The 26071-nt window shown below is 39.9% G+C and overlaps 2 protein-coding genes across 2 annotated transcripts; both read right to left on the reverse strand.

The window, feature by feature from the left end:
- Nucleotides 1-19882: 19882 nt before the first annotated feature.
- On the reverse strand, nucleotides 19883-21259 carry LOC149234004 (uncharacterized). The gene is made up of 2 exons (XM_089368118.1): nucleotides 20723-21259; nucleotides 19883-20590 (listed from the first exon to the last, which is right to left on the reverse strand). Exons 1-2 carry the CDS (start codon nucleotides 21257-21259, stop codon nucleotides 19883-19885), a joined length of 1245 nt encoding a protein of 414 aa, XP_089224244.1.
- Nucleotides 21260-24792: 3533 nt separating this feature from the next.
- LOC149234005 (uncharacterized) lies at nucleotides 24793-25428 on the reverse strand. Its single transcript, XM_089368119.1, has one exon. It carries the CDS (start codon nucleotides 25426-25428, stop codon nucleotides 24793-24795), a length of 636 nt encoding a protein of 211 aa, XP_089224245.1.
- Nucleotides 25429-26071: the final 643 nt, after the last annotated feature.

Raw genomic sequence — 26071 nt, forward strand, 5'->3', positions numbered from 1 at the left:
CTTTTGGTTTGGTTTTAAGGGAATGGTGTGTTGGATTACTGAGGTGTCATAGGACTTCAAGTCCTCATAACTCCAAGAAAATACATCTTGGAATTCTTTGAATAAATCAACATATTTAGGCTTTTGATTAGGAGGAAAATTTTTGGATAATTTGATCATTTTGGGCTTCTCTGCTGTTTCGATGTTATGTTCCTCTACAGCAGCGTTTAGGGGTTGCATTTTTGGCTTCTTGGGAACATCATTAGCATCAAACATATCTTATAACGGAGTGAGGCCAGCAGGGAGAAGGTTATCTTTCAGATCAACGATCTCGGCCTCTGTTTTGGCTATTTCCTCCCAATGCATCTGTTTCAGCTTTTCTATGTTTGTATTATCAAAAACAGTTGGGTTCAACATTCGTTTGGCTGTTATAGGTGTTACAACCTGCTGACTTTCATTTGTTTGCTGTTGTTTATCCGTCATAGCATCCATGTCAATGTTAATATTTGAAAACTCATGCTCAAGAGTGAGGAAATTGTTAATATGGGCATCATTTTCGAACACTTGCCAATCTTTAACATTATTTGGGATGGCAGGCCTATGTTTTATCTCAGCAGTAAAATGGTGGTTTGGCTCAAAGGGGAGCTTGCATGTACTAGCAAAAGTGGCTAGGCTGTGTGCATGAATGTTATGCTCTCTTGAAATATTGGCAAGCTTGGATTCAGTGAATGCATTGAGTATACTAGTGGCAGCAGTCCTATAGGCCCTCATTCTATTGTCATTGGTAACAAAGTTACCTTTCATCTATTTTATGATTAAATCAGAGTCACCTAAAATGGGCACTTTTGCAGCTCCTAGAGCTTTGAGCAGTTTAAGGCCTAGGAGGAGAGCCTCATACTCTGCCATGTTATTGGTGCATTTGAAATTTAGTCTGTAGGCATGGCCTTCTGCATGATTGTTATGTGTATTGTGAATCCAGACACCTGCCCCTGCTCCTAACTTGTTGACAAAGCCATCAAACTCTAAATACCATGTGATTTCTTGCTTGTGGTTAGTGTCAAGAGTTTCAGTCATTCTTGCAGTGGACAGATTTGAATTTTCTTTTTGGGGAGGTTCTTCTAGCATGCTGGTTGCATTAACTATTTTGACAGTTTCATCAGTATGAGCAACCGATTCTTCATTGATGTGTGTGTTCAGTTGTAAATCCAATGGCTTGCCATCAATGGGAGGACTTGTTTCATCATTAAATAAAATAAAAGAATCCATATCAGAATGGACTGAGTAAATGGGAAAATTTTCAGGCTTGATCTCACTAGTTACTACATATTTCATCAGTGTCTCTCTATATAGTCTTTTTGGTTGCCCAAAGACAGATATAGTGGCATAAGAGAGATCTAATTAGAGGCATCCTTGGAGTTTTGCTCCCAAGATCTTGACAATAGCATGCCATACTTTGGTGGAATGTCAGCAACCACAACATCCATGAGGATTGTCTTGTTAGAAAATTGGACTAAGGAGACACACAGGTCTTTGATGAGGCCTAAACACTTGACTTGACTTGAGTCAAAGGAGAATAGATCTTTGTAGGGTCTTGTAACATCAAGGTTCAGTTTTTCCATTACAGCTTTGGGCATAAGGTTGTGTGAGGCACCTGAGTCAAACATAGCATTGTGCAGGACTTTGTCATGTATATGTAAACTGACATAAAAGGGTAAGACAAATCCATATGTTGATTTTCCATTAACTTCTGGACCGAACAGCAGCTCAGGCTGATCATCAAGAATATTGACATCATCCTTGACTTCTGGCATTTGAAGTGATCTTTGAATTTGTTTCCTATACACATCATGTTTAGCAAGTTCAGACAAGGGGATGGATATCTTTAATTTACCTATTTCTGCCTCTAAGTCAAATGATTTTTCAGATTGGGTTTTAGTATTGTGAGAGGCAGGTTTCCCTTTTTCCATTGGAGTATCAGCAATTTGGTCTTGTTTATCAGTGTTAAGGGAAGTAATTGCTTGCGGTTTTTCTGTTTTAGGAGGGCTTTTTGGAATGTTGTTCAAATTCTCTTTCGAGGAAGAAGGTGGCAGAGGCTGATCAATAGAAGGCTGCATTTTTGTTATGTCTTCTACAGTCACTTGATGCAGGTTTGGGACAGGTATATCAGCTGGTTCTGTTATGACGGCCTTGCCTTTAGTCTTGTTGGGCTGTTTGCCATTCTTTGGTTCGCTAGGTTCAAAAATATCAATGGTCCTAGTTCTCAGCTTATATTGTTTGTGGACCTCATAGACAGCAGTATCATAGCCTTGCTTAAAATCAAAAGACTCACCAGACTTAGTCTAAAATTGGTTAAAGTCATGCTCATCTTGGTCTTGTTGAGTTAGGAAAATTTGTTGCTCAGCCCTTGAATCCACTAAGTTCATGTGAGTGTCCTCTGTGGGCTCACTAGATGTAGATGATTCCACATAATTTTCATGAAAAGGGGGTCTTATATCATGGTCTGGGCTAGACCTACCAGCATTTGTGTTCTGTGTTTTCCTAAAATTTGGGTTCCTTATGGTATTGGACTGTTTTCCTTCCCATGATGATTTCCTCTCAACACTTTCTACTCTGTCTCCCAGCCTTTGCATGCCACTGATAATAGCATCAAGTTTATGATCTAAGGCTGAGGGTTCTTTTTTGAAGGTGGTTCTTCTCTCCATTCTAGCTCTGTTTATTTTGGCAATTAGGTTAGTCTCTACGCTAACAGCAACATTTTGCATGTATGCAAGGGTTTGAGGGGATCTTTCTTTTAACTGGTATGCCATATCCGGGTCAAATCCATCAGGGAATTTATACAAGGCAAGGTCAGGTGGAGGTCTTAGGTTCTGTGGTATTGCATTATAGACATTGTTGAATCTTGCACAGTAATCTAGGACAGACTCTTGAGGGCCTCTTTTTATTGTATCGTATTCAGCTAGTATGTGCAATGGGTCTTTCTTTTTTTCCCATCTGTTGGTAAAGGATTGATAAAGCTCATCTAGAGTGGTTATAGAATTTGGAGCAAGTGATCTGAACCAAGTTCTTACATCACCTGTTAAACTTTGAACAAAAATTTTCATTCTCACACTATCATCATCTATTTCGTAGTTCTCAAAATAGTCTTGCATCTTCTTGGTATGCTGAAGGGCTATGCAAGTACCAGTTCCATCAAAATATGTGATTTTAGTTTGATAATCCCGAGGCATAGCCCCAGGATTTGCAGGTAATTGCAGGGGTGCATATCTGTTAGCCATATTCATAGGGATAGGTGGAACAACAGGGACAACTGGAATAGCTGTAACAACAGTAGTGGTAATGGGAGTATGTGCAGTGAATGGAGGTGTGGAAGGAGTGCTTTGGGAAGTAGATGATGAACAAGGGGAAGCAGGGGTTGAACGAAATAAAACTTTGACAGGGGTTGGAACACTGCTTGTGTGAACTGCTTCAGGACTATTATCAGCAAAATCTTCTCTTTGTTCTTGCCTCCTAAGGATCTTTGGGATTAAGTTCAGATTTTCAAAAGCAGCTGGGGGATTTGGGTCTGGATTTGACCTAGTATAATGAGAAATCTTTTTGGGAGCCAGATTCTGAATTTGTTTTGGTATTTTCTGTGAATGTTTTTGGAATTAGCGAGGAACTGATCAAATTTTTGGAACAACTATCTGCAGTTTAAAACTAACATGAAGATTGACTGAAGCAGCATTTATTTACTCCTGTAAATGCAAAGCAAGAACAGTTTCAAAGGCTTCCTGGCCGACATTCAGACTTCATCTGTAGTTTTAAGGAATAGACAGCACTTGAACAACTGATTTTTGTTCCCATGGAGTTTTCCAACTTGATTTGTGAAATTAACTGAGGATGTTCCCCAGTGGAGTCGCCATTATGTTATCACTCAGGTTGTCCTTCTGGTCAGCTCAAAAGGATACGGCCGAGGTAACCACAGACCAATCTTTGGACTGCAGGTTCTAGCCCACCTGCAATCAGAGAGGGCTCTCTCTTTCTGATTTAGCTTTGTTGATAAGATTTTTAGGCTGGTTATTGAGTTCAAGGGGTTTTGTTTTGATTTTGGTGGGAAGGATGATGCTTTCAAGTAAAGAGGCAGGGATAGCATGAAAGTTTTAGAACCATTGGGTCTGGAGTCAAGGAGTAGGACTACTGGTGCATTTTCTTGGTCACAAGAAGGAATATGGAGCAAGCTAGTTGCATATGAAACAATCATTCAAGGTAAAAGAGGTGGATTAAAGGCTAAGGAATGAGGGGCAATTAAGAATCTCTCATTCATGTTAGCAGAAAGAAGATAAATGAGCCCTATCTAGGAGCAGCTAAGAATTCCTAGATAACAGTCATTCATATGTGAAATAGATCAAACATGAGCCATAACAGAATTCATATTTATGCCTAAATCAAGAGGAAAACATTAAGAAGCCACAGAAACTGAGCATAGAGTGCAGCTAAGCAAATTCTAAACCAATCCTTCGTTCTGCAACTTGAGCATATATGAAATTGAAATAACAGAGGTGAGGAAAACTTATTGATTCATATTGCCGCACAAGAATTCCACATTCAATTCTTCAAACCATTAGACACAGAGCAGACAGTCATTCCTCCAAAGCTTTTCAGCAATCTTTGATTAAGTAAAACATCTCAGATATCCAGTGCGAGTCTCTAATGGAGATTATCAACCAACCAACCCTTTTTACAATGCAGAGGGTCGTATAAATAGGGAAAATTATCCAAAATTAATCTATTACAGCCGACCTAAATAGGTCTAAAAGAAAATGATTACTTTAACCTAATCTTATCCAGAAATAAATGCATGAAAATATCTTTGAGTTGCGCTGAGGGCAGCTGTATCAAAGAGTTAATGTCTGTCCTGGGTCGCTTGGTGCAGTCTTTCTGTAATAACTGTGATTTGTCTTTTATCTCCACCTCTAACTTGATTCTGCTACTGTTCGGTGCCATTAATGTGCACTAATCCCGACCAGATAAGTTTTTAAATGGCCTTAACTGCTCTGCTAACTTTGATGGAGGCTTTTAATTTTCACCTGCTTTGATGTTGCTGAACTGATACTCTTTGCCGCTTCATCTTTCCTCTGATACACATTGGCGCTGAACATGGCCTCTTTAATGTCTTCTGAGTGCTTTAGATTGTCCTATCGACCTTTTATGGCTGCTACTCAGCCCTCTGTTGCTTTAAAAACTGTGTTTGCCCCTTTCTGAATGCTTCGCGAAGAAATTCTAGTCATTCTGCGCCTTTTAGGCTTGCTGGGGGCCGCGCGGTGAGGGGGTTTCCATTTTGGCCTATTTCCCGTAGCCATGCGTGATTAGCGCTAGGTGCTAATCGCACATGAAAAACTGCCTCAGATTCTGATTCCGGGCTTCCTAGGCTGCGATTTGTGCCTTTCGCACTTTTTGACGGTGACGTCAGCATGATGTTAGCACGACGTCAGCAGTGGGCCCCAGTACGACGGTGACGTGGCAGGATGATGTTAGCAGATGACGTCAACAGTATGGCTGGGTGATGTGGCGGTACGGTGGAGGAGGTGACTTGGTGGTACGGTGGCAACTACGTGGCAAGGACCCAGTGGCAGGAGGCCGGCGCGGGATGGTGATGTGGCAGGATGACGTCACCCGGCGGAGGCGGTATCCGGTTTCATGGCGCACCGCCTTTCCGCATAGGTGGTATTGGAAGAGGGGGCTCCGCCACAGCCGGGAGGGCGATGCGTGGCGGGAGTACGGTGGGAAAACCGCCGATCTCCCAGGCATTGACCCTCGGCGGCTTCGGAGATGAGAAGACCCGCCCACCATAGATCTGTGGCGCGAGCGATCGGACGGCTATCGGAACAGATGAAGCGGCGAAGGGATAATGGACGGGGCCCGCGGCGCATTTGAATAATTTATTAAATGGCGGGGGGGTTTAAACGTTAGAAAAGTGGGTTTACGGGGTTATAACAGATTTTAAAGGCATCGGAAAGGGTCCGAAAGCCCAGAAAGATGGATTTTATGCATTTTGAGAAGGGTTTTAAGGCAAAACAAGGGGTTTATGCCTTGGGAGAGTGAAAACAAGTTAAATGAAATGGTTTTTATACACATGAATGGAATTTTATGCTGTGTGATGGAGTAAAATGCATAAAAAGATAGTTTGAGGGTGGAAATGAGGGCTCTTGCCGAGTTTCAGATAAACTTAGCAATTCCCAATGAACTTATGGTTATGTTTCAACCAACGGGAGGGGATAAGTATATAGGGGAGCTATTAACATAATTTTAGTAGGGGAAAGGGAAAACCGATAGGGATTTACATAATAGAATCAATAGTTAATATGAAAGTGTGAAGAAAGCGCTAAGTATGTGAATCTTAGGCTATTAAGGGGGATAGAACTTGTAGAAGAGATATCAGCACTCCTAAGTAAAGCAAATCTCTACTTAGGCATATGTTTTATGAAACATGATGAAACTAAGAGGCTCAAGCAGATCCTGACCTCTTCAGGGAAGTTAGTGAGTGATTTGGGGAATTAGAAGAAGGGGGAGTTAGACATGCCTCGCTTGACCTGCTCCAAATGAAAAACTACCTTACAATTGTGATCTGTAGTAAAATATCACTTTGAAACAAAAAATTGATCATAAATCAACATTCTACAACCTCAAAACTACCTACCCAGCCTACTTACCTAACATTTTTTCTTCTTTTTGGTTTGGGTGCACTTAGACTTGCAAACCCTGATTTACAATTTTTCTTTTGACTGTCCTCCTATCTAAATCTACACTTATTTCTGCCAAGGGCCCAGATTAAGCAGTTGGGCTCCTTTGATTCTCTACCTATCTACAAATTTGCCAAGATTAAGCTGTTTGGACAGATATTCATTCTCTATTTCTAAAGCAAAAACCTAGGGAAGCCAAGATTAAGCTGTTTGGACTTCCCTTAACAGAACGTTCTTCAAAAATGGTTAAGTCATCAAAATTGGAATACAACAGTGGCATTTAGACTGGCACACTTTCATGGCCTCTTCTTTGACCTCTTTCTGGAAATATGGAGCATTGCAGCATGCAAAGTATGACATATTTGGCATGTACAAATGTCAATCATGAAAGATGAACACCTGTTGCAACAGGAGACCAGGAATATAAAGTTTTCATGATCTGGAGCTTTGAGATGAAAGTGTCGCATGAAGGCATTGCGCTTATAGAATTTTCTGTGTTTTTAAAACAATAGAAAATGACCAAAATTTTCTCCAAATTTAATCAAAATTGTTGAGTAGGTTGAAAATAGGATATGTTATGCCATGAGTGAGGCCTCAGAAAGTAAATCAAGCCTATCCTTGTCCTTTTGACCAATTAGTTTTTCCTTGAGTTTGCTCTTCAACTGCTTGATCTTGACTTGAGATACTTTTTTTCTGGTATAGTAGTGCATAGCCATATGCCTCTGCAAGTTGTTGTTCTTTTTTGCCTTCTTGAGGAGTTGCTCTAGGTGTCCATTTACCTTATCAATCCAATAAACCCTATCTTCATTGATGTTTCTAGTGATTAGGTCATCTACCATAATCTACTCTTTTGGTGGAGAAACCTCTCTTTGTATCTCAAGGGCTCTTTTAGATGCTCTAGTCCTTAGTCTCCCTGAAGCAATTTTCTTTTCTTTACCCTTGGACACTTCCATTTCAACCACTGCTTTTCCCTTTGTATCCTCTTTCCTTGAAGTTGCTGCTTGTTTGTCTTGAATCATCTGGTTCACCTTCAGTTGCATATTCTCTTGTTGCAGGCATGCTATTAGAGCATTTGCCTCTATCAATTTGCCTTCCAACTTCTTGATTTCAGCCTCCTTAACCCTGATGATTTGATCTTTAATTCTTCCCTCTTGTTCTTTCTCCATAGCTAACACATGTTTCCTGGATGAGAGGATTCCTCACGTTGTGAGAAAACTATCTCTTTACCTATTGTAGGCTTGGCCCCTTCAACCATCCCTTGAGCAAACACAAGCCTATCACCTCTAGAATAGGTCTTAGACCCTTCTACCATGTCTTTCCTCTTAGTTGATCTGCTTGAAGAAGAGATCTCTTGCTGCATGAGTGAGCCTGTGGGTGTTGTTTTATCATTAGACCTAGTTGAAAAAGATGGAGGAAAATCTGAACTAGCAAAATGGTCCCAAGACATATTTGCTTGTGCTAGTTGATGAAAAGCAAGCACTTTCACTAGGCCTTGATGAAACAAACTAGAGTAGTGATTCTCCCCTTGCTTTTGTACCTTATTTGCCATTTTGACAAAATTTTGTACAAATAATAAGACAAGTTGATTTGTTGTTCACTTGTGAAATGCATCAGAAGTTTCATGTGGTACTTATAAATCCTTGAAAACCTGCCTTCACATGTGAAATACCTCATGATCATTTTCATGAGAGGAGTGTACTTATCCAACAAATGTCTGAATGGAAAAATATAAGTTGGAGCTACCTTGTACTGTGTTTTTAGGTACATTTTGTAGTTTTGAAGGTCAAGGTCTTCCCTTTTGAACCAGATCTCTCTAGTGTCTGGAATCCCTGTAGCTATGGAGATAAGTTGACTTGAAATAGTGATTTGGAACCCTACTATGGTCACTTTGTCCTTTTTAAGCTTAGTGGCAAAAGCACTAGTCAATTGGTCATGATATTTCAATTCTTCAACCCTCTGACAAAATGTAAGGCAACCAACATCTTCAAAAGATTTCATGATAAAGGGAGAAGATAAGACCTCATGGGTTGATGTAGGTTCATGTCTAATGACATGTCCTCCTCTATGCTTCCTCTTCTCTGAGGTTTCAGACTCCATCTTAGCACTTAGCTCTTAGGATAACAAATTAGGGTTTTGACTGTGTGAAAACAGGGGATTTTCAAGAGCTGTGAGGGAGTTTGGGGAAAATGAGGGGGATAGGGATGTGAGAAAATTCTAAGAAAATTTGGGGGAGTAGTGGGGGAGTTAAGGAAGCGTTGGAAACCAGAATGACCAAATTTGAGTGAGTGGAAGGCTTCCAAAACAAGAAAACACAATCCTACAGTAAAAAAGAGTGCAATTTGTCTAGGGTTTGGGTAGAAATGATGAATTTTGGGAGTGGGTTTGATGGGAGGTGTGTGGGTAAGTGTATTTAGGATATATGATGGTGTGGAAGCATGTAGGTATAAGTTTTAGAAACAAATTTGACAAGTGATCGAAATGGATCCTAAAAACCTCAAAGTCTTCACATAGTTAAAAACTATCGCATAAAGAAAACCTTTAAAAAAGGTGGATTACACTATCGGGAGTGAAAAACATGAAGAAAAGAGTGAAATAAGGCCTATCGGAGGCTTAAAACTACTTTGCATAAGAGCCATCGGATTTGGCCGATCAACGGTCCAGATCTGATCGGCATATCGCAATCGGCAAAGGCAGGCGAAGCTTATCGGAGGTGACCATATAAATGTTGCGATATCAATCAACGGTGTCAATGAGGACCGTCCATCAAGCGCGCAGATCGAAGACCGATGTTAACCCACCATATCGCATCGGCAAATTACAACAGAGCACTTACAATGGCCTGGGGGCTTATGCGATATGCGATTGCGACAAGTCGCATCGCAATATCACATCGGAGCAACACAAAGGAGCAGGGCCGATGCATGCAACTGCGATAACCGGATCAGACGGGATTATAAATGAAAACACATATATTTTGAGTTCTAGAAAACAGGGTTTTCCTTTGTATTTCATGTTTTCGTTAAATAAACGAAATAAAAAGAACAAAGCGTCGATGCGATGAAAATGGACCCGACAGGATTATGGGTGATAGTTGATAATATTTCAAGTCTAGTAAAAGGGTTTTTTCAATGTAAATCGCATTTTCGTTAAATAAACGAAAAACAAAAGAAATGCGAATAAAGCGATGAAATTGGACCTGAAAGGGTTTATACATGTAGGTGTATATGTTTTGAGATCCGAAACAAGCGGGATTTCGGGCGGGCCGTAGGCGGTAAGTGGTTTTGGCTGGGCTCCACCTGAGCCCATGCACTGGTTGCCACGAGGCTAGGCACCGGAGAGAGAAAACCACCCTTTTCGGGCGGTTAACTCCCATACACCTGAGCTGCCCGAAATGAACCTCAGTCGTTGGATCAAGATCCCTCAATTCAATGGTGGAGATGTGATAAGCAATATAAAGGCGGACCCGATAAGAGTATCGAACGGAATTTATAATATTTCAAATCCGATAAACGACAGATTGGCGGATTTTCACAGGTTTACATGTATTTCTATGTGTAAACAGAGAATGACAATTTTTGGGATTTCAAAGGCATCGATGGTCCATTTTGTTACAGAACAGGTAGCCACCATCCCTGAAGGTGTTTAGCAATGATTGCTAACGCTCAAAGGGTGATTCGAGCGGATAGAGGCTGGGAGCCAGAGAGCCTAAGAAGGGGAAACGAACAGACAGTGCCGATTGGTTTTAAAGCCACAGAAGACAGAAGATAGAGACAAGCAGTGCTGAGATAGAGAGAAAACAGAGACAAAGAGTCAGTGAGGAGAGTCTGTGTACTCATAAAGACTTGGGGGATCAAAGTAAAGCCTTTTTGTTTTGTATCTGTTGTGTGAGACTCAAATTGAGCTCACTTTTGTAAAACTCTAATTTCAAAGACATAATAGAGAGGTCACGGCTGAAGGCTGGACTAGGAGACGTAGCCCAGGAGTGTTGGGTGAACTCCTTGATTATCTTGTTGTGTTATGTGTGTCTATTATTTTTCTTTAACTGCTTCATTGTCTATGTTATTTGCAACCTTATCGATCCATTGCACTAAGTAATATAGGCAAATCCATGCACATGAGTCTATAATACCTTAATAATTGTCTAAGATCTCATTATCAGATCAAGTGGTATCAGAGCTCTAGGTTTGCTAAGGTTAGACAAGCTTGTGCTGGATTGTTGAATGCTAACTAGGTCAAAGCTCAAACTAGGAGAAGGAGAACTGGTTGAGGCTAACCCAGAAATTGGAAGAGTCTATCCTCAAAGGAAAATGGCAGAAGAGATTCCCTTGGAATTAGACTCTCAGTTCATGGACAGTTTCATGACCATGAGAGCCATGGTAGAAGAGATGTATCGAGAATTTAAGAAAGGTCGAGGTGAAAGTACTTCAACCTCCAAACAAGCCAAAGGAACAGAAGAACCTCTTCTAGATGGCAATTCAAAAGGCAAAGGGAAAAGGGAAGAGCCTCCTCTATCAACACCTCCTTCTAGCCCTGAAAATAAAAGGAAGAAAACATATTTGATTAAATTAGATGTAAAATTTGATTTTCCAATATATGATGGAGAATTAAATGCAGAAAAGATAGATAATTGGATTAGACAGATTGATGTATATTGCAGGGTGTAGAAAATCGATTTAGAAAGGAGAAAGATTCAGCTGGACAGCCTTCGCCTTGGAGGAACTGCCCTAGTGTGGTGGGAAGGCATGACACAAGCTAATTTGAAGAAGCATGGTAAAATTCTTTCTACTTGGAGTGAATTTGTTTCTGCCATTAAAATACAATTCTATCCACTAGCTTATATGTAGCAAGCAATAATGAGTTGGCAAACTCTTTGCCAATTAAAGGGGCAAAGTGTACAAAGCTATACCCAGGAATTTAGAAAAAGAACTTTAATTCTAGGCATTTCTCTAGACTCGCTTGAAACTTTGTTGAAGTATATAGGTGGTCTACATAGCTATTTGAGGCACACCATTCTCATGTTTAACCCTACTAGCATAGAGGAGGTATCAGTTCAGGCTACACATCTAGAGGCTAGAGGCAAGAATGTGAACCCAGAGATTGGGGGATCATCAAAGCCCACTGCAAGAAATAACAAGGAAAAGAAGAAGCAAAAATGGAAGGAGAGGAAGAAAAAAACTGTACAGAAAGACAAACCTTCATGCACTCACTGCAAGAAGGATGGACATGATGATGAACACTGTTGGTCTTTGCATCCGGAGCTAAAACCCAAGAAGTTCGGTGGTAAGAAGAAGAAGATTGATGCTGCTATTTAGAAAGATTTGGGGTCAAACTCAGGTGATGAAACAACAGTCACAACCACAGGTATAAAAGGTAAAAATTCTGAAGCATCTACATGTAATTATGCACAATCTATTGATAATGAAGATAATGAGAGGAAAAGACATGAGATTTTTCATATTAGAGTTATTTCCAAGCATGAAATGGTTGATACTTTATTTGAAAGTGGTTCACAAGTAAACTTGATTTCTGAAACAATTGTAAAGAAGTTGGGCTTACTAGCAACACCTCACAAGAAGCCATATCCATTAGGTTGGGTATGTGATAAAGTAAAGCTACAAGTGACTAGACAATGTAAACTTAGGTTTCATATTGGGTCAACTTTTGTAGATGAGGTTGAGTTAGATATAGTTCCCCTAGATATATGTGGGATTGTTTTAGGAAGTCCTTACTTGTATGATAGAAAAGCCATTTTCTATAGAACTGAAAATAAGTATCAACTCACAAAAGATGGAATAGAATATATTGTAAGAGCTCATCAGCTCAAAAATAACTACACTCTCATAAACTCAAGGCAGATGAAAAGAATTGTAAATTCATGCAAGAAATTTTTACTAATGGTTGTAAAGGAAAAGACCCCTGATAAAACCAATGCATTTGAAGGCTGTGATGCTAAACAGAAAGTTGATTTAGATAAAGTTGTTTTAGAATATGATATCCTATTTCAAGAACCTAAAGGTCTACCACCCAAAAGGGAAATAGTACATGATATTCATTTGCAGCAAGATGCTCCATTGCCTAACATCAAAATGTACATGTTATCTGCTTTAGAGAATGCAGAGATCAAGAAGCAGGTATAGGAGCTGCTCGATAAAGGGTTCATAAGTCCAAGCACATCACCATGTGGATCTCCAATTGTGTTGGTGAGAAAGAAAGATGGTTCATGGAGGCTGTGCATTGATTACAGAGCATTGAATAAAATAACAATCAAGAATCGTTATCCTCTTCCTCGCATTGATGATCTATTAGATCAATTGAAAGAAGCAGTTTAATTTTCCGATTTGGACTTGTGTAGTGGCTATCATCAAGTCAGAGTAGCAGAACAAGATGCATGGAAGGTTTCTTTCAACACAAAGCAAGGGTTGTATGAATGGCTGGTTATGCCTTTTGGCTTAACTAATGCTCCTGCCACTTTCATGAGAGTTATGAATGATGTACTCCGACATTTTATTGATGACTTTGTGATTGTATATTTAGATGACATTCTTGTTTTCAGTAAAACATGGGAAGAACATTTGAAGCATGTAAAGAAGGCTCTAGATGTTTTGAAAAAATAAAATCTCTATGTGAAGTTTTCAAAATGTGAATTTGGCAAAACATCTTTAAGTTATCTGGGCATATTGTAGGGGGTGGTGAATTGAAGATAGATCCCTCTGAGGTTGAAGTCATTGTGAACTGGCCTAAACCCAAATCTGCTACAGAAGTTAGGAGCTTCCTAGGAGCAACACAATATTGGAGAAAGTTTATTGCTAACTTTTCCTTGATTGCAACTCCCTTACATGCTTTGACAAGATTGAACAAGGTGTTTTAGTGGGGAGGCAAACAGCAGAAAGCCTTCGACACCTTGAAAGAAAAAATTAGTACAACACCAGTACTAGCACTGCCAGATCTTGAAAGACCATTTGAGATTGAAACAGATGCCAGCGACTATGCCATGGGAGCAGTGTTGATGCAACACGGTAAACCCATATGTTATCATTCTGAGACATTAACTTCTGCAGTAGTTAATTATCCCACATATGATAAAGAATTGTATGCATTAATGCAGAGTGTGAAAAAGTGGAAACATTACCTAATGGGAAAAGAAACAATTATACATATAAATCATCAACCACTTCAATATTTGCACTCACAAACTAAATTGCAACAATCAAGACACTATAGGTGGATGGGTTTTCTATAGCAGTTTCATCTTGTCATCAGATATAAGAAGGGTATACACAATAAAGTTGCAGATATGTTATCAAGACCAATCACAAATGCATCTACTATACTAAAGCATAACTCAGTATTGCATGAAAGCTACATTGAACAATATGCTTAAGATGTAGATTCTAAAGATGTATATGCAACTTTAAGTCAAGGCAAACAAGTAGAAGAATTGGATTATCATGTTAAGGACCAACTCTTATATCATTTGGGAAAGTTATGCATTCCTCAAACTGAAAGAGTTAACATAATCTAAGAAGCACATACTTCCCTAATATCAGGTCATTTTGGTGTAAGTAAAATAGTTGCACAACTGCAAAGATTCTGTTATTGGCCAAGAATGCATGAAACAGTTTCTAGATATATTAAAGGGTGTACCATGTGTGCTAAAAGCAAGCCCAACAATAGAAAACTAGGCTTATACACTCCACTTCCAGTTCCTTCTCATCCTTGGGAAAGTGTTTCCATGGACTTTGTTGGGGGATTGCTAAAATCTAGAAAAGGTCATGATTATTTATATGTTATTGTGGACAGGTTCAACAAAATGTGTATTTTAATACCTTGTAATAAGCAGATTACAACTGAACAAACAACAAAGTTGTTCTTTCAGCATGTATGGGTTCATTTTGGGTTACCCACTTCTATTGTATCTGATCGAGATTCCCAATTTGTTGGGAAGTTTTGGTCAAGTATATGGGAGTTGATGGACACCAGATTGAAAAAGAGCACATCATTTCATCCACAAACAGATGGCCAAATAGAGGTGGTCAATAGGATAGTGATCCAGTTGCTCAGAGGCTATTGCAACAAGCATCCCGAGCTTTGGGATGAACATTTACTTTATGTGCAACATGCTTACAACCGTGCTAAACAATCTTCTACATAGAGATCTCCTTTTGAGATTTTTTTTGGTTTTACACCAAGGTCTCCCTTGGATTTTGTCTTTAGTAAAGACATAGCAGTTGATGGACACAGTGATGTGGACAAAGCAACCAAGTTCATTGAACTGATCCAAGAAATTCACCAAGCAGTGCAGGAACAACTGGAAAGAAGTCGGGCCAAGTATAAGGCAAGGCATGACAAGCACGAATTGAGCATAGCTTCCAAGTTGGTGATCAATTCTATCTGTACATCAGTAAAGATAGAATGCAAGGTGAAGGTAAGAAGCTGAAGCCAATAAGGTATGGGTCTTTCAAGATACTTGAGAAAATTGGTGAGAACACTTTTCACCTTGATTTGCCAGCTTATATGCATATCTATTTAGTCATTAATGCAGATAACCCTAGACTATATGAGCCTTAATTGATTGAAGATCCCGAAGAGCAAAGTCAGTTTCGTTCTATTGATGATATGTTGCCTGAATATCTCAATGAGTTGCAGGAAGATACAGTTTTGGACAGGAAGGTGATAACTATGTGCAGAGGGGATGTTGAGTACCTCAGAATCGGATTGAAAGGTTCAAAACCAAGCAGTGCAAGATGGATAGAGATTAGACAAGTGAGGAAGTTGTATCCTCACTTGATTGATTCTTAAAAACCAACTTTTGGTGGTCCAAAATCCTTTTCAGTGGGAAGGCGTGATCCAAATGGATCCTAAAAACCTCTAAGTCTTCACATAGTTAAAAACTATTGCATAAAGAAAACCTTTAAAAAAGGCAGATTACACTATTAGGAGTGAAAAACATGAAGAAAATAATGAAATAAGGCCTATCGGAGGCTTAAAACAACTTTGCACAGGAGCCGTCGGATCTGGCCAATCAACAATCCAGATCTGATTAGCATATCGCAATCGGCGAAGACAGGCAGAGCTTATTGGAGGCGAAAATATAAATGTTGTGATAGCGATCAGCAGGGTAAACGAGGACCATCGATCAAGCGTGCAGATCAACGGCCCAGGTTAACCCACCATATTGTTTCAGAAGATTACAACGGAGCGCTTACAACGGCCCAAGGGGCTTATGCGATATACGATTACGACAAGTCGCATCGCAATATCGCATCGGAGCAACACAAAGGAGCGGGGCCGATGCATGCGACTGCGATAGCCAAACTCGACGAGATTATAAATGAAAACACATATATTTTGAGTTCTGGAAAACACGGTTTTCCTTTATATTTCCCATTTTCGTTAAATAAACGAAATACAAAGAACAATGCACCAATGCGATGAAAACAGACCCGACAGGATTATGGGTGATAGTTGATAATATTTCAAGTCCGGTAAAAGGGTTTTTTCAATGCAAATCGCATTTTCATTAAATAAATGAAAAACAAAAGAAATGTGAATAAAGCGATGAAACTGGACCTAAAAGGGTTTATACATGCAGGTGTATATGTTTTGAGATCTGAAACAAGCGGGATTTCAGGCGGGCCATAGGCGATAAGTGTTTTTGGCCAGGCTCTGCCCGAGCCCATACACTGGTTGCCACGTGGCTAGATGCCGGAGAGATAAAACAACCCTTTTCGGGCAGTTAACTCTCGTGCGCATGAGCCGCCTGAAATGAACCTCAGTTGTTGGATCAAGATCTCTCAGATCAATTGTGGAGATGCAATAAGTGATATAAAGGTGGACCTGATAGGAGTATCAAGCGGAATTTATAATATTTCAAATATGATAAATGGCAGATTGGTGGATTTTCACAGTTTTCCAATACAAAATAGGTGGCCACCATCCCTGAAGGTGTTTAGCAATGATTGCTAACGCTCAGAGGGGGATTCGAGCGGACAGAAGCTAGGAGCCAGAGAACCCGAGAAGGGGAAACGAAAAGACAACAACAATTGGCTTTAAAGCCACAAAAGATAGAAGACAGAGACAAGTAGTGTTGAGGCAGAGAGAAAACAGAGATAGAGAGTCAGTGAGGAGAGTCTATGTACTCAAAAAGACTTAGGGGATCCAAGTAAAGCCTTGTTGTTTTGTATCTGTTGTGTGAGACTCAAATTGAGTTCACTTTTGTAAAACTCTATTTTCAAAGACATAATAGAGAGGTCACCACTAAAGGCTGGACTAGGAGGCGTAGCCCAAGAGTGTTGGGTGAAATCCTTGATTATCTTGTTGTGTTATTTGTGTCTATTATGTTTCTTTAACTGCTTCATTGTCTATGTTATTCACAATCTTATCGATCCATTGCACTAAGTAATATAGGAAAATCCATGCACATGAGTCTGTAATACCTTAATAATTGTCTAAGATCTCATTATCAGATCAAGAGAAGGTGAAAACCTTGATAACTGCTTTCAAAACCCTAGAAACTAGACATGAGGCAAATGAGCATAGATCATGGAAATAAAAGGAATTTTAAACCCTAGGATAAAAAACCAACCTGTTTCAACTATAGAAGAATGTCCTCATGATGAAGCAAGAAGTTGCATATGTCTCAAACTTTTGGAGAAACGATGGAGCTGCAACCTAGTTATGCGTAGCAGAGGCAGGGTCATTTGCGTGCCCTAGTTTCCATAAATCAGTTTTGGATGCAAGTAACCCTTCTTGGCATGGCACAATCACCTTAATGGAATTATATGAGTGTTGGATGCAACAATGGGCAAGTGAGGAATGAAAAAGAGTGAGTGGTGAGCTTTTATAAATGGAAAAATCGATTTTCCATTTGTACAATAATAGTGGACCCACCAACAATTTACACTTGGACTTGACACTTTATTTTTTTTATGATTTTATGATGATATTTCATTTGAGAAAATGAAATAAAAATATAAATTTCAAACCTTAGTTACCAAACTAACTTCCACTATTCCTTCTAACATGAATTTAAATGGTAAAAAGACCAATTTTCCAGAATTACACCTAGTGACCTAGTGGTGACCTAATGATGACTTATTTGGTGGATTATGAACAAAAATGAGAATGGGACTCTACTAATGATGATATGTCTTGACCAAGATAGTGTCTTTGACCATGAGACTGAAAGGAATAGTGGAGACTGACCTTCATAACTGGTGATCAAATTTTTATTGAAAAACTTTTTGAAACTAAAAATTTGACCAGAAACCCTAAAAATAGCTATGTAAAAGCACATTTTATCACTGGTGATAGGATGCAGAAAAAGGTTCCATCTTCCTCAGGAAATAACTATAAAGATTCAAATATGATTACTCATGGTGAATAGTGATTAAACACAAGAAGGTTGTGCATTATTCACCACGCAATTCCTTTTCCAAATGGTCCAAACTTCAGAACATCTATGCAGACTCCACTATCCAAGGAATTCAGAGAATAATTTCAGATCAATTCACCTAGTCAATCAAGATGAGCGGGTATGTTAAAATTCTTACTTCTATTGAAGGTTTTAAGGAATATTGGGACAGTTTTGATCATGATCAAATTGATGAATCCGTTTCAAGGGTTTTTTCTATTTATTTAAAGTCATGCAAATGCAGCTCATAAGCTAAGATCAAATTTTTAGAAACATTTTCTGAAAATATTGTGAAATATATTGAGCTTTTAGAGGCCCAAATACAATCCCATAATTCCCAAGATCAGATTGAGTCATTTGAAAACATTATTGATCCAAAACGAAAAGAGGTGGTGCTACCCTTTGATATCGAGATTGAAGAATGTTTTTTTTAGGAATGGGTTTGATGAGTCACAATTGAAACCATGCATTGGCAAAGAGAGCACATATGAACTATCCAACCATGCCAATCAAATTGTAGAATTCCTTGAGGATCAACAATCAAACTATGACGTCCATGCCTTTTATGATCCTATAGCCATCTATATGAAAGGAATTTTTAGCATTAATTTACAGTTATGTTTCCACTGTGAAGATCAAATGTATTATCAGTTTACTTTGCTCTTATATTGCTCGGTTTTGATTATGTTCTAGCATGGTCAAAAAATCATACTATCTGAGCAACTAGTTGATTGGTTGCATTGGCATTTTAGCATCATTTGATTCAAAAAAATTCCAACAACTTAGGATAGTTTGGTGTGGAAATAAGCTCAAAACTCTGAGCATGCTTTGTAACAGAATTCAGTTTCATTTTCCAGTTGTTTCAAATTTCATTTTGTAGCATACATAGTTCTAGTTTGGATTTCAGTTTTGGTTCTCAGGCTTGCCGAGTAGGAACATGTTACAAGATTGGGAGCATCCCAATGGATCAGGTTACTATTCTACAGTTTTCTTTGGAACCTGATAGGGAGGATTAAAATCCCATTGGAGCTCATGTTAGTGTCTTATGTTATAGTAAGCAAAGTCAGGTTTAGTATTTTCATAATTTATGTCAATTTGTAAAAGTGTTGTTATGATCACATAGATATCAAGTCCTTAGTTTTTGTGAAGAGTGTGAATTCAGAGGTTTTTTACTCCTTCTTATGCATGGAGGTTCAATAAATTATTTGATATTGTAAAAACCATATATCAACCAATTTTATTGGTCAAAACCTTTGAAACTTGGTCAAACATATGCAGGTGGAAATTCGTTGCGCTCAAGCATTGCACTTCTGTTGTAGGTGATGTTTTTTCAAGGATGGAAGTTTACAGTATGAAAATATGATATTCAATATGTATTTCATGTTGTGCGGGTTATAATTCACATGTGTGACTCATTAAGAAGATTAAGAGGTGATCATAAGCATCAAAATGATGAATTTGTTGTGTTTTATTGTTGCGCTTTCTCTGAAGAAAGAAGTGTGTTGTTGCGTTTTTTACTGTTTTAGCAGTTAACTTCAAGATTAGTTCTGACCAAATGGAATTTTGAAAAAAAAATATTGTCAAGCATGGGAAAAACAACACAAACCTCTCTCATATTTTACACAAATGTCATTTTTTGGGAGATATTGAATGACCTTTGAGGCCTATTTTTTTTTTTTTAACTGAAACGAGTATTTTTATTTATTAGAGGCCAAAGCCAAGCAAGTATTACAAATCACTTTCATTGTTTTCCTCTGTTTTCCTAGTGCTCCTAAGGAATGATTGCCATTTTCGGAGTCTCTGCATTTATGCTGATCATACTTTTTTCAAGATTGCATCCTACATTTGCTAACCTGTCTGCTTCAGTGTTTAAATCTCTGAGGATATGGAAAAGCTGTGCTGATGAGAATTCCTTCATTAATCTGTTTACTCTTGCTAGCTGCTTGTTTAGAACTGGATCTTTGAGGCTTTTCTTGTGTATTAGAGACCTTATCAGCAGTTCTGAATCTCCAAAAACTATAATTTCATTTGCGTTTCCTTTTCTGGTCAGTTGACAAGCTTTTAAAAGACTGAGTGCTTCCACTTGATTGTTGGTTTTCAGCCCAAGTCCCCAGCTGAATTCCTCTTTTCTGCCATTCTGAAAGTAAATGACACCTCCTGCTCCTGACCTGCCTGGGTTTCCTTTCGAAGCCCCATCGAAGAAAATTGTACATTTACCTTGTGACTTCCACCAATTTTGAAAGTTGTCCGAGCTGTCTCTGTACTGCCAGTTTTCCTTGTGGTTTGGGCGGATGATGGCATATGTAGTTGGCATGGGTGTATAACCTTCCAGCCACGTCTTTTCTTCAATTCTGAGGTTGCTATCTTTGACACTAGTTTGTCTCAGAGTTTTTAAGAGGATAGCCTTGGCCTGCCTGGCTACTGCTTCTGCATTTATGTCTTTTTGATTGAAGACAGCTTCATTCCTGGAGAGCCACAACTTCCAACAAACATATTTCGGTGCAGCGATCCATAACTTGTGCCAAAGAGATTTTTCGTTGATGCTGTGGGGGTACCGAGTTTTCCATGTCAAAAACAATTATGTGATCTGACAGCGTGTTGGGGGACTCACATTCAGCCCTATTAAGAAGCTGTTCCACACTTTCTGAGCATACTCACAGTCAATAAACAAGTGGACTGCAGTTTCTGAAGCGTTCTTGCAGAGGACACAACGATGCGGACCTGCAAAGTTTCTTTTGCACAAATTGTCTCCGGTCAAGATTTTATTGTGGAATAAGGTCCAACTGAAGAAGTTGATCTTGGGAATGCTGAAGTTTTCCCATATCTGTTTCCAAACTGATTCCGGGTATTGTGACTCCTGTTTTTCTTGCATTTGAAAGTAGCCTTGTTTGACCGTGTACTCTCCTGTTTTTCCCCATCCCCATTTATCTTCCTCTTCCTTATGCACTGGTGTAAAATCTGTTATTGCCTCTAACAGAATTTTTGACTGTTCTTTTAAGAGGGTTGGGATGATTGGCAACGTCCAGCGCTGCCAGTTGCCATTGAGATCCCACTCTGCTATATCCTCAATTTTCCTTACTCCTTTAGAGATTAACCAGGCTCTCAACTCTGCTATTTCGTTGATGGTTGAGAGAGGGGAGTGATTCATGATTCGTTCTTTCCATAGTAGCGAATTTTTGCCATTCCCAAGAATTTTGTATAAATGGTTTCGGAAGAATTCGATCCCTCTGAAACACAGCCTCCAGGCCTGCGTTCCTCTTGGAGATTGCGCTGGATTGAAAGATGAGATTGGTTGCTTTTGTAAATATTTGAGGTTCAGCAACTGACTGATTGGGTGCGAAGGTTCTATGATTAATTGCCACAGGAGTTTGCCTCCCAATGCCAGATTTGCGTGTTGGGGGTCGCGGATCTGAAGTCTGCCTTCAGCTATTGGGTGTTTCACAGTCTCCCATTTGATGAGATGGAAGCGATCTTTGTTACCTTTCCCTCCGCTCCAGAGAAAGTTTCGAATGATGCTGGATATTTGGTCAGTGATTTGTTTTGGAGCCAGCAGCAGCGAGGCTTGATATGTGGGTAGGGCAGAGAGCACAGATCGGATGAGGGTGAGTTTTCCTCCGGTGGTGAGCTAGACTCCACCCCACGATGTTATCTTATTTTTGAATTTAGATATCACTTCATCCCACAGTTGATTTCAATTGGAGCCCCTCGTCAACGGTAAGCCGAGATATTTGATTTTTTCCCACAAAGCATATCCTTTGAACCCTAGAACGTTGGCAATTCTGTCTGTAGCATGCTGATCGATATTCCAACTGTATATTGCACTTTTCCTTTCACTGACTAATGCACCAGTGATGTTACAGTACTGTTGAAGAATGGTTTTGAAGGCGCTTTCAATTCTCATGGATGTGCCCCCCAACAGAATTGAATCATCTGCGAATAGCGCATGATTCACCGGGGCTATGCCTTGAACTATCCTTATCCCTGGAATGGTGCCAACTTGTTTCTCTTGGGTTAGCTTGCGACTTAGAACGTCTGCCATCAAGATGTATAGGAAGGGCGAAAGGGGGCAGCCCTGCCTCAATCCCCTGGTTGCTTGAAAAAATTCCGTTGGTCTGCCGTTCACCATTGGGGCGATCCAAACGTTTTCTGTACAAGCCTTGATGAGGCTTATGAAATCCTGTTTAAAGCCAAAAGCTGCTAGAACCCTGAACAAAAAAGAGCGATTAACACGATCAAAGGCATTGCACATATCCAATTTAATGATCATACCTTGTTCTTTCCGGGTTAGGCTGGAATGGAGAGCTTCTTGAATCTGGATGACATTATCCAGAATTTGTCTACCTTTTACGAATCCTCCTTGTGCCTGAGAGATGAGCTTTGGGAGGAGAGGCTTGATTCTGTTGGCCAGCAGCTTGGCCACAATCTTGTAAGATAAGTTGCAGAGAGAAATCGGCCTATATCTGTCAAAGGTCCTTGGGTTTGTTTCCTTGGGAATTAAGGCTAGGAAGGTAGAGTTTATTCCTCCTCCTACTTTTGCCTTCCTCAGGATTCCTCTTACCATTCTGAATAGGTCGTGTTTGATGATTTCCCAACAGATTCTGTAGAAGTGAGCTGAGAACCCATCGGGTCCTGGAGCTTTATCCGGTTCCATGGACCAGAAAACATTGGCTATCTCCTCATCCGTGACTGGGCTCATCAGAGAGTCGTTGTCCTCCTCATTGACTAGTTTTGGGATGGTTGAGAGGAACTCCTCTGCGTCCTCCTCATTTCCATTTCTTTCCGCACTTAAAAGATTCTGAAAATGAGTGACAGCTGCTTCTTTGATTTGTGTAAATCCATTATACACATGTCCAGTTGTGCTTTTTATCTCTGCTATGTGATTACGGGAGACTCGTGCCCTGCACTGTCTATGGAAGTATTTGGTGTTCCTGTCTCCAGATTTGAGCCACAAACTTCTGGACTTTAAACGCCAGTATTCTTCTTCTGTTCTGAAACAACAATATGCTTTCCTTTGGGCAGTTTTTTCTATGTCTAAATCTGTGGGGGAGGGATCTTTCTCCTCCATTTCGAATTGGACTCTTTCCAGCTGAAGAACTGCTTCTTTCCTTTGGCTAGTTGGGGTTTGCAAAGATTTTTTAATCCAATCTTTCAGAGCTTTTTTGGTGTTTTTTATTTTTTGTTCCCACACATAACTTGGGGATCCATGAACAGCTATCCTCCAGGCCGTTTGAACAGTTTCATAGAATCCGTCTTTGCCTGCCCAGAGAGGGCTGAAGCGAAAAGGAAGAGGGCCGAGATCTTCTTCTTTTTTGATACAAAGTAAAACTGGCTTGTGATCCGATGTAAGCTTGGGGAGGATCTTAGAGAAAACCATTCTATTGTCCAGCATTAATGTACTGCTGATGAGAAACCTGTCCAGCCTAGCTGAGATTTGATTTTCTCCTGATCTGTTGTTGGACCAGGTGTATTTGCCTTTTATAGGTTTGAAGTCAACTAAGTCCCACTGTAAAATCAGATTGCCCACAGTGTTGACAAAGGGGTCTCTAGAATATATCCCTCCTCTTTTTTCTTTGGGGTCTAGTATGATATTCAGATCTCCTCCAATGACTATGTTTGAAGGGTTGATCTGCTCTATATAGGCCATTAGTGTCCTCCAACACTCTCTCTTTTCTTCATAGTGGACAGGAACATACATATTAAAAAGAGCCAAGGAGAGATTGCTTACCGTGTGCCGCAGATCTGTGTGAATCCAATGTTGGGTCTCTGTGGATCGTTCCAAGGTGAATGAGCTTTTTGACCAAAACGTGCCTATTCCACCGGCCGATCCCCTTGCACTAACAGCCTTTCCTGAATCAAATTTCCATTTCAACATACTGGTGTTTAGAAGGGTTTCCCCTTCTACTTTGGTCTCTTGGAGCATAAGGATGTCCGCGGACTCCATCTTCAATAAGTGTTTGATAGCCTCTGCCTTGTTGGGATTACCCAGACCCCTACAGTTCCAAGAGATCAACTGCATCATTTACCACTTAAAGGGGTAGGCCCTCCTCCTTTGGAGGCCCTAGGCCTGATATTCCTCCCTAGTGTCATTTCGATGGTAGCTTGACTGCCGAGGGTTTTTTGTCTTTCTGACTCCTCTTCTCTAGTTTCCTTGTTTGATCTTCGTCCAACCCTTTTTTTTGTCCTTTCAAATGTTTCATCATCTGATGATCCCATATTCTCTATGATTTTCTTCTTTTTTTTTATTATATCTGCGTATGAAGGGGAAGAAAGATTGCTTGGGTTGGGGATTGGGTCATTACCTGGCTCCATGGTTTCAATATTCTCCTGCTGTGGTGGTTCTTCTTCCCCTGCTTCCGGAGGATCTGAAGGAGGCGTGAGGATTTCAAAGGGGTTTTTATCCCCCTCATTGCCTTTTGTTTCACTGCTTCTGGCGTTTTGGTTACTTGTGCTTCCATTATCTACTTTGTTCTATGTCCCTTTAGCCTTGTTTTTGTTACTCTGTCTACTGAATGTTGTCTTCTTTGCCTGTTTCCATTGATCTTCTTTATCCTTCTCTGTTGTCTCCTCGTTTCTTTTTTTGCAGTATCTTGCAAAGTGCCCGTACTCATGACAGAATCGACACTTGAAAGGTAGTTGTTTGTAATCAAGCTCTTGTATGTGTGTCCAGTTTGCCACCGATAGCTAAATCGCTTCGGGTAATCCTGTTTCTAGATCGACCTCCACGCAGATCCGGGCACAAGAGTATTGATCCTTCCTTGGGGCCTGGTCTATGTATTTTCCAAGTGCGTTTCCTATGGATTGAAGTGAGCTTTGATTCCAGCAGTGCAGGGGAAGATGCGGGAGGCGCACCCAAACAGGAACCGCCTTGGGCACGTCTTGCGCTGGATCAAAATCAGTAGACCATTTATTCAAGTAGAGTCCTTGAGGCCCCATGAAGTATGGCCCGTTTCTGAAAATCAGGCCTCTGTCCTCTGTACTGTCGAACAAGAAAACGAAGAACCCTTTGCCTACAAAATAGATCTTGATTCCTTCATTTACCAGGGGTAGCCAATTCCTTTTAACCCATTCTTCGACTGCTCTCGGGGATGGCCACAACCCGGTGAACTGGCCGATCAAACCTTTTTCTGCTAGATTCAGCGCAGATCTATAGATTTCCTCCTCTGGTAAGGCCACCTTGGGTATACTGTCCAGTTTTTTGACGAATTTTTGCTGCGGGCCTGTGACCTGACGTTTTCCTGTTGCAGATACAAGAGCCTTGAAGGCTTCGATCTCCGGTGGAAAGGGGGGAGGGGCCGCAGGGCCGCCTCCAGGCTCCATGAGGGAGGGCGCAAGCGGGGTCGCTCAGAAGGCGCGGCTAGGGTTGCAGCGCGGCAGCTCAGAGCGCGATTTTTTTTGAAGATGTGAACCTTTGAGGCCTATTTTTCAAAGAATGAAATTTTGTATATTTTCTTATTTCAACCTTTGTTTGTTGGCATGTTTTTATAATAGTTGGAAGTGATGTTTTGAAAAGAAAAAAGAGGTATGTTTAAATAATGGATCAAATAAAAAAAACCTCCTTCAGTTTCTTCACAAGAGTCATATATTGGAATATTTAAATGAATCTTTACATTCTACTTTTCAGATTTCATTATCTCCAGTTTTAGTCATGATCTTTGGGTGCAGATTTTGAGGAGATGGAGAAGAATTTTTGAAAACTAAGATATGTTTATCTCAAGCACAAGCTCATCTGCAAAAGAACCCTTTAGTTTTGTAACCTCTATAATTCTTTGAGATATATGATATAATATTTGACACCTATTTTCCATAAATTGGGTCCCTATTTCCTAGCAGACAATTTCTAAATCTATTGTAACTCACTCTATGTTTGGGGAAATGGTTGAGCTCGACCCCCTATTTATAGGGATGAGATTATTGTATATATTTCATTAATTTTAGTCTTCTAAAATTTGGTTGGTCATGG

Source organism: Pinus tabuliformis, chromosome 8, assembly GCF_031772625.1.
Source record: "Pinus tabuliformis cultivar Carrire ecotype Pingquan chromosome 8, CPIR1, whole genome shotgun sequence".
Classification (NCBI taxonomy): domain Eukaryota; kingdom Viridiplantae; phylum Streptophyta; class Pinopsida; order Pinales; family Pinaceae; genus Pinus; species Pinus tabuliformis.